The sequence below is a fragment of the Tympanuchus pallidicinctus genome, unplaced genomic scaffold (genome assembly GCF_026119805.1).
Source record: "Tympanuchus pallidicinctus isolate F22 unplaced genomic scaffold, pur_lepc_1.0 scaffold1, whole genome shotgun sequence".
NCBI lineage: Eukaryota > Metazoa > Chordata > Aves > Galliformes > Phasianidae > Tympanuchus > Tympanuchus pallidicinctus.
In genome coordinates, this window is record NW_026294618.1 from 39,036,552 (window position 1) to 39,045,910 (window position 9,359).

The 9,359-nt window shown below is 45.2% G+C and overlaps 1 protein-coding gene across 1 annotated transcript; it reads right to left on the minus strand.

Annotated features, from left to right (window-relative positions):
- Positions 1-1,315: 1,315 nt before the first annotated feature.
- COQ3 (coenzyme Q3, methyltransferase) lies at positions 1,316-7,504 on the minus strand. Its single transcript, XM_052688440.1, has 7 exons — positions 7,389-7,504; positions 6,785-6,896; positions 6,427-6,579; positions 6,181-6,280; positions 4,854-5,096; positions 3,694-3,853; positions 1,316-2,355 (listed from the first exon to the last, which is right to left on the minus strand). The coding sequence occupies exons 1-7, from the start codon at positions 7,453-7,455 to the stop codon at positions 2,159-2,161; spliced, it is 1,032 nt and encodes a 343-aa protein (XP_052544400.1). The 5' UTR covers positions 7,456-7,504; the 3' UTR covers positions 1,316-2,158.
- Between the last annotated feature and the right edge of the window lie 1,855 nt (positions 7,505-9,359).

A 9,359-nucleotide genomic window follows, 5' to 3' on the forward strand; every position in this document is an offset into this window, starting at 1 on the left:
ATAGCATAACGAAACATCAGGGAAACTTCCAAGTTCTGTTTTTATTTAGAAAGAAAATTATATGCAAATCTCTTCTGAGGATCTCATACTTCTCGTATTAGGCTAGAGAGCAATTAACATCTGAATTATTATCTGAAAGGGCAGTTTTACAAGAGAGGTTCATCTTGCTGGAAGCATCCTGCCCCTTGAGGGGCCATCCTGCCCCACTCTTATCTCTCCACGTGGCTGCTGTAAGTCCTCAGCAGTGGAAAAATTCCTCTCCCAGAACACAACCACTGCCCCCCCCAAAAAAAAGAACTGAGAAAACTGAGATAATTATTTATTGGGCAAGTAAGCTGAATCAGAGTGCAAACAACTTGGAGAAGCTTCAGACTCGGTAACGTAGTGCATGAACCAGGGTGGGAGAGCTCAGACATAGGAGCCAAATCAGAGCTAACAGCTTAGACTGGCCAGAACAACAGAGTTTGCTCTGTTGCACCTTTTAGACAGATCAGATCTTTGCTCTGTGCGATCAGATCTGTTGCTGTGTTACAGAAACAGATGGCTGGAAACAGGAGGTTCAAGGGGTAACAAATACATATAGAAGCTGGAAAAAAAAACAACCTTTTTTCCCCAATCTCAAGGCAAGAATCACTCCTGCCTCACCCCTAGTCCCAGCTGCTTACCTGCTGCTATAACATTTCTTTTTTTTCAGCCTCTGCTCTTGTAAGCCTCAAGACTATGGCTCCATACTTAGAAACAACTTGCAACAGAAAAGCCAAAGGCTTGCAAATTTATTTGACTTAGCTTCCTTACCACATTTTCACATCAACAGGCTACCCACCCACTTAACTCTCACATTTGACAGGGTTTCTATACATGTGTAGCAACAGTAGGTGAGGTGCCCATGCCATACATGAGCCCTATATACTGCCTTCTACGTCACTGAACTCTTCACATCAAGATAGTTTTTCTTCCCAGAAGCCAAACTATAGCACAGATATTACAAAGCAGAATTTACTGTCACACAAACATTCACAGTAGAGAGTCCTTTCAGATTTGATATCTGTGAAATACTACTGTTTCCCTTAGTAATTAACTATATTCTTATATACATCATTAGATCCAATGCTTTGATTCTGAGGTACCATGGAGCAAAGCAGCAAGAATACAAATACGTAATATAGTAATTTAGCCCACTAAACCTCTGCAACAGGTGAAATATCCAACAGAAGAAGTTTCATTTTCAGTTTGCAGGGATGAAAATTAAAAAACACAGCCAAGCCACCTCTTTGCCTATATATAAGCCAAGGGAAAGTGAAGGAGAAAAGAGATATAACCATAAAGAAAAGTTTTATTTAGAAAGTCCTGTTTCAATAAACACTTTTCCTTATGCTGGCACAAGAACTTCACAAACGACTAGGTATGGCATTTCAATTCTAGGACAGCCCACTAATGCAATGTGTAGCTCGCAAAAAGCTCCAGTTGCTTAGTAAAGTTCTACCTGCAGCTTTACTGTCCTTTATTTGGGAACAGGGAGAAGGTTAAAATAGGCACAGATAAAGCCACCTCATGGCGATGAGACTTCTGACAGCAGAGGCACTCTGGGCTGTCAGACTCTCTTTCCACCGCAGTGATCAGCTGTAGAAACAGCACAACCCAACAGCAAAGGGTTGCTACTCTTCTTTCAGCATCCTCCTTCCCCATTCAGGAAGAAGGCACAGTGTGGTGAATGTGGTTTTGTGGCTTTTAAATGTAAATGAATTTTAACATGAAGTACTTCATACATGAGTAACTGAAATATCTAAAGCATTTCCCATACATTGTGCTTTCCAACTCATCTTGCATTTAAGCTATCATTCTACGGAGAGATGAGTTTTCCTCATGACACAAACATCATCATCCAAAGAAAGAACCTTCTCAAAGCTACTGAGGGAACAATTTGAAACTTCTTTTTTTTATAAAAAGACTTCTTCCAGAGCTTTGCTCATTTCAATCTTAAAGGATTCCTGAGATAACAGGCACTTGTTTTTTCTGAGACTGCCCAAAACATTTGGCCAAAAATGGCATCAACATTATTAATGCAAACAGCAAGCTTGTTGTTACAAAAGGCTTTATTGTGCCTGTCCAAAAGCTTTTCTGTTCCTGGTGGCAGTCCATCAGCATGTATCTCAGCTGGTCACACACTGGTGCCAGCTGTGGCCGAGCACTGTTCACTTTCCATCTCTGAGAGAGGCTCTGTTTGGCTTGTCTGTGCCTGACCCCCGGATTTCACAGCGTGCAGGGCATAGTTAATGCTTGTGCTTTCAATCCAGCTCCAGGACCCCGTGAGGGGGTTGTACAGCATCCCATTCACAGCCTTGACAGAGAAGCCATCTAGAAAAGTAAGAAGGCATAAAGAAACATTTTCTTTCTGAGTCACTGCCACATCAAACACTTTAGAACAGCAAGTCTGAAATACGCTTCTTCCACTTGTGGAATTGTGCTTCACAAGCCTTTTGTCTGCTTTTGTCAGACACCAGCAGCAGCAATGACCACACCATTACCACTGTATGGTAAGCCACTGCAAGGAGATACACTACAACCAACCAACCACGTGTGGGTGAATGGTAAAGTTTTGGTTTTTCTTATAGACAGACACATCCTTCAGACTGACACCGCATGCTTCAAAATCAAAATGTGAGCACGTCTCTGGAAGGACTTTGCAGATCCCTCTAAGAAGAGGAAATATAAGAAAGGCAGAAGAGTGCAATCAAAAACTTGGCGTAAGCAAGGAGTGATTTAGCACTCCCTGTTGAGCAGCTCTCAGTTCACTGCATGCCTCTGCCATGTCCCAGTAGGATGCAGCAGACAAGGCAGAAAACAAACAGCCAGTCAAAACAAATCACTCCACTGCACCTGCTTCTCCTTTTCAGGAGAGAAAAGCAACAAGCACCAGCACGTTGAGTCGGGCCGTGATCCTGATGGCACCTCTGGAAGGTGCTGTGCAAAGGCCTTACCAAGAGAATACTCATACATCAGGTTCCCTACAGTGAACTAAAGGAGAGTGAAATATTTGGTGAGAGGGTTTTAAAGCACGTTTAGAGAAGGAGGACAATGAAGCAGAGTTCTTTCCAGCTCAGTACTTTTTCTCTTGTAAAAGCCATCAAACCACAGCTGCTTTGATCAAATCAGCATGGTACTGCTTCTCAAGAACTGACTGCTGTACTTGTGGTAGATTTCACCTCCACAATCTTTAAGGAATCTTTTAGTAACATAATATTCATAAAGAACATGGAGCCACAACCAAAAATAAAACACCTCCCAGCAGGAAGATGACAAACAAAGCAGTGCAGCAGGGCAGCTCCGGAGTGCCAATACAGTTATTTCCTGAAACCTGACCTAGAAGATATGAACCACTTCAGAGCGTACATCCTGCCACCAGAACGGGATGGAAAACCTTGGCCTTCTTGCTTCAGCTGTCCAACAGTGGGACAGCTGTAATGGTGATTTTGTTCGACTAATCTCTGCATTCGTACAACTCCATTTTGTTTATACAATAGCCAGCACGCAGCAGTGTCTCTAACACAGAAATGGTACTTACTGACTAGTAACTCACACAGGAAAAGCTGCATGCTGCCAACAGCAATCACCCCAGCTCTCCTATCCCCTTGCCACTCCTACAGCAAGCACTGAGTCTCTCCCCATGCTCCCATCACCCAGCCCAGTACTCACTGGCTTCCAAGAGGCGCTCCAGCTCCTCTGGGGGAACAAACTTCTCCCAGTCATGTGTTCCTTCTGGTACAATGCCTGCTATTTTTTCTGCAACCACAATTCCCAGGATATAGGACAACTGAGTTTTATTGATTGTAGTAATGAACAAAGAACCTCCAGGCTAGTTAAAATATTAAAATGTTAAATCAGAAAAACATTCATTTGAAAATACACTTTAAATTCACTCTCATTAAAGCTTAAGCTGTCTATCTACAAGCCCATATGCTACAAGGTGACATAACCTTAATCAGAAACCACTTCCTTGCACAGAAACCATCTAACAAAGTCAGTTATAATATTGCCCAGGAAATGGATAAAAGAAAGGCATAAAGTCAATACAGGACCTGTTGTAAAAACAAAGATGTGTTATGTTGGTTTGTTTGTTTTTAAATTGAAGCTTTAGTACAACATGCAATACTGCTCAACTTACCAGACTGCTGAACATAGTGCTTGCATTAATGATGACAGGGACAAAATCCAAAGCCAGGAATGAATTCTAAGCATTTAAGAGACTTTTTGGTAGGAAAAAAATGGTAATTTCTATGTCCCCAGATGGCCAAAAATCAGTTAAAAATTCCATTCAAATAATCTATTATTCCTTCTGATGACCAAAAAGAAACATCACGAGATTAGAGAGATGCTGCTTGCACACCAGGCCTACCATCCTTCTTTACAAAGATATGAAAAGGAATAAAACAACACCTGATTATCTCTGAGGATCACTATCACCCTTTATAAGCAACTCAGGAGCTTCTTCTGAACCAGAAACGTTATTACAGTCAGTTTAAAGGCAGTCTGAGCCACTGCACTCCATCCCCAGCAGCACTGACTTGTTTTACCTAGATGAAATGGGATGCAACCAGATTTATGATGCAAAGCTGTATCTCAACAGTAGGTAATGCCACTAACACTTTCCTAAGGCAGGACAGGGGAAATAAATATATACCAATTTCAGGTTCCTGAAGGTAGGAAGATGAACTCACACCTTTGGAGCACGTCTCAGCACTTGTGCACCCAAGTGGAGAAAGGGATGCAGATGGAGGCATTCTCACATACCTTCAAATGAAAATCTCCATAATAAAAGAGAACACTTCCAATAACGAAAGCAAGAACTCTCTTACCTTTAACACCTGACAGCAACACTTGATAAACATTTCAAGGTCAGCCACATGCTCCACGACTTCAGAAGCTACAATTACATCAAACATTTCCACAGACTCCTCCACAATCTCCTCCAGTGAGCTAGACTTGTACTGTATTCTCTTGGCCAGAACTGGATCAAATGACTTGTGCTGATCCGCCGCTCTGATGTTTTCTTCCAGAGGATCAATTCCAGTAACTGAAGCTCCCAGTCTACCTAGAGGCTAAGAATACAAAGTGTAATTTATTCTCCGCGTGAAAGCAGAGGTTTTTTTTCTTTTAATTAAAGGTGCCTTCAATTTCACAGTGTCCATAGGTGATGCAGGAAACAAGGCAAATGCCAATAAATGACGAGCTCTGGCCCAGCAGTTTTATTTCAAATGTTAATTAAAGGGAAAATAAAAGCACTTAGCTTTATCTGCATTGGGAGCAATAATTTTCTCCGACAGAAAACTAAATACCAGAATATACAGTATTTTTCAGAAAAACTTCTGAGTCCACTTTGTTGTCCCAAATAAAGATTTCCTCCAACATCACCCTCAGGAAGAAGAAAAACACAGGAGGAAAATCAACACAGTATGTAAAGAGGGAAAACAATGCCTTATTTAATTACTGTCATTACTTTCTTCAACATCCATCTGTAACGGCAAATCCTCATATCTTTTTAATGGTTACTTAATACGTGATTATATCTGGGGCTTTCTCACTGCTGAGAACTGAACACTGATGCTTGCTAGGATAGCAGCAGGCTTGGCTGTCACTCAAGCTCTTCCAGTGTCTTCTTACTCATAGGTTAACACCTCAGTCATCACCTCTCCTGAAACCGAAACAGGCTGCTGAACATGACCACATGTATGTTATTCCAACCCGAAATCCACCAGTTATTAGCCTAAGAGAGCCAGGCAGCACACCGGTTCTGCACGTCCTGTCAGAGAGCAGGCTCTCATTAAACCAAGGATTTTGCTCAGAATGAATTAGGGAAGAAAAAAAAACAAATAGGGAGAGATTATTTGCAACACTTCATTCCAGATACTGATCAAGTTCCCAGGATCACTCGGCTGAAGCTACAAACCACCCATCATCTACTGATGAGATGCAGCGCTGCTCGGGGCCTGTGCAACCATTTGGTTCCACTTCTCAGCTCCCAGGTTCTGCAGACCGCTCAGGAGCCTGTCTGTACTGCTAACTAAGGCATCACTGGAAGAGAAGAGCTCCTTCTCTGAGGATTAGAAATGGAACAGCATCACAGTTAACTCAAAAAACACACGTGCTTTTTAACAGGAAAAACAGGAGCACACCGTTTCTTACCTCACTCAGCAGTCCACCACCACAGCCAACATCCAGAATCTTGATCCCAGAAAGTGGGCTTCCCTGCTGGTAGGTGCTGCCCATGTTCAGCACAGTGTCTCTAGCAGAAAGGGGCAAACACACAGGGTAGTTCAGTAAATGCAACACGCATTTAACTTACGTGTTGCTAATGGTTATACATTCTCCGTGTTTTCTGAGGTTGCAGGGAAATATTTCCCATAAAAACACCTGTCTTCAAGCCCACACCTAATAAACGGCACTCTGATGTCATTCATGGAATGCAGGGCTGAGTACTCTCCTTGCTCGTCCCACCACCTGTGTGCCAGGACCTGGAATTTCCTCAATTCCTTTGGATCCACTGACGACTGCGAGGTGCTGAGCAGCCTCCTCACGGTGACCCTGAGCAACAAAAGCCACGTCATGAAACTAATACCTGAACTATGGTGAGAAAACACATTCCTCATAATCAGAGGATGAAAAAAAAAGAAAAGAAAAAAAAAAGCCTTCATCCAACTCCCAGTATTTGTGGTATTTAGAAATGCCTTCAGGCATGCCATGATGCCATCCCCTGTCACACAGCGTTAAGTCCAGCCCCAGTCCTTACATGCTGCCGTTTAGGTCAGTCGGAGCGCTGCTGGGATTCAGCCGAACTTTGCCATTACGGTTCAGGAGAGCGCTGGTGGGGAGCGTGCAGCAGGACGGCTCGCCGTGGCCACCTGCAGACACAGAGCGGGGCACTGAGCGGCACACGCCGGCTCCGCAGCTCGCGGGCAGAAAACCACCCGGCCTCTCACCGCTGCTCTGGGACGTACGCACAGCCTCAACTGGGAATACCTACTGGTTATCGCTGCGTTAGAGAAAGGAAAGCAGTTTATTCTGAGCGTGCCCGCACAAACACGCTTCCGGATAAAACAGCCCCAGGGCTGCCATCCCTGATTCACCGCACGGCTGCACGCTCCTTCGCAGCTCACGCACACGGGCACCGGCCACGAAACGCCTGCGCGAAACCCGTCCGGGAGGGGCGCAGCCTGGCCGAGGCCGCCGCGTTCTCCAGCCTTTTCCAAATCGCCTCCCGGCCCCACCGCGGCGGCCCTGGAGGAGCCCGGGCTGCGCGGCACCGACCGCTGCACCCCGCGGGGCGGCAGATCCTACCGCCGGACCGGACCGGACCCCGCCCGCTCGCCCCCCTTCAACCCCCTCCCTCTCACCGGCCGCCGCCCACCGGCCGCTCAGGGCGCGGACAAAGGCGCGGAACGTCCCCGCGCCGCGCACCATGGCCGCGCTCTGCGCTCCCGCTCCGCGCGTCCGCCGGCAACGGGGACGGCGCCGCGGCGTTCCGCTGCTTTCCGTTCCTTTCCGTTCCGCCGGGCCGCTCCCCTCCCCAACTCCGCTCTTCCCATCGGGTTAAAAACGCGGCGCCGGAGCCCGGGCGCGCTGTCCGTACGTTTCCCCTGCGGAGACGCGGTGCGGTGATTTCGCTGTTCTAACAACTGTAGGGGTCTTCCAGCCCTTCCAGGCACGCAGGGAAGGCCCGGGAAAGCCGCCGTGCCCGCACATAGAGCCGGCTGCTCCGCGGTGTGCAGGAACCGCTACGGCCCGAAGCGCCCCGCAGGCGGGAGCGCTCCGACTTTGTGTCTGCCGCGCCTAAACGCACGGTGAACTTGCGTGGCCGGGATGGGCCGACAGCTGGACTGCGCGATCTGAGAGATTCCGACCGCAATGATTCTGTGATTCGCTTAGCAGAACAGGCAGTCTGGAACAAGAGAGCCAATATACACGCTGCCATTGCTTTTATATTTTCTATTTAAAGAAGAATAGTAACAAGTAATTAAATACACACACACTGGATAAGCTGGTTCTAAACTGGAGGCAGCCGAACCATTATTGCATTCCAGCATTAACAGCAGATTTTAAGACAACAGCATTTAAGAGCAGCAGCCCAGTCTCTGCCCTCTGCCTTAAAATAACCCTCAAAGACACAACAGATTTTTCTCCCAAAGCACAAATTATGCCATAATTCAAAAAGCTTGTAACTGCTGAAGCTTTAGACTCTGTTAGTTTACTGCCATTGGGCCTAGCTATGACAGCAGCCTGTTCCTGGACTGCAAAACAGGTGCCTTTGTGTTCATATTCATGTTATTTTTGTTGTATTTGCCTTCAAAGCAGCATTTGCGTGGAAACCAGCTCTCACTTGACTCCACACTGTCCTTGACTCATAAATATTTCAAGGGAACCCCCGCAGAGTTGCTGGCATTCGACATTGTGTGCCTCCATCTCCTAGACTGCACAAGTATGGAAGCATTTTAAAAGGTTGCTTTAGAAAGATAAAATAGAGTAAGGATCCAATCTGGATTTTTCCAGAACGACACATCCCCATTTTTGCAGTATATATTCACATGTTTTAAGAACACTTCAAACGTAGGGAATTAGGACTGGATGTTATTTTGCCTCAGTGCTTGACAAAACACACATAAGGGAGTTACTAAACAGGAAGGAGCCCGATGGCTGTGGTGTTGCCATAGTACCAACGTGCATTTAATCACAGGCAGGCCAGGTATGCTGCTCAGTAAGGTTCCCCCCAAACAGTTCAGAGATCGTATGCTCTTTTATTGGCATACAGTCACTACCCACGGAAGTGCATTTGTGTCCATAAAGTGTTTTCATATTTACAGGAAGTGACAGAATTCCAGTTGCTGGCAGAGCATATCAAGCTTTTCATACAGTCTTTCTTTTATTGTTAGACAGATAATAGAAAATCTGAACTGAAAATCAAATTCAATGCACTATGGAAACTGTATTCCTCAGTAGCTTTTCTTCAATTGCCTTTCAATTTTCTTCTCTCTCTCCACGTCCTCCTAAGATACCAAATCTGCCACACTACCTGCTCTGCACAAACTCACTTCTACCAAAAGCTTGGATCAATGTACTATCATTTATACCAATAAAAACAGTGCATTACAAATTTATGCCTTATTTTGCTGCTTGGAATGATTGCTTACTCTGTGCTATATAAATTTTGAGTGCATGTTATTTATAAGTGAACTAACTAATTATTTATCCGTAACAGGGCTCTGGTAAACATGCGTGTATGCGACAGCCATTAAACTGCTTAATAGACGTATAGGTACAATGTGATTCTTTGCAGTGAAGCAGCTTGCTTCTGCATCTAATTATGAAAA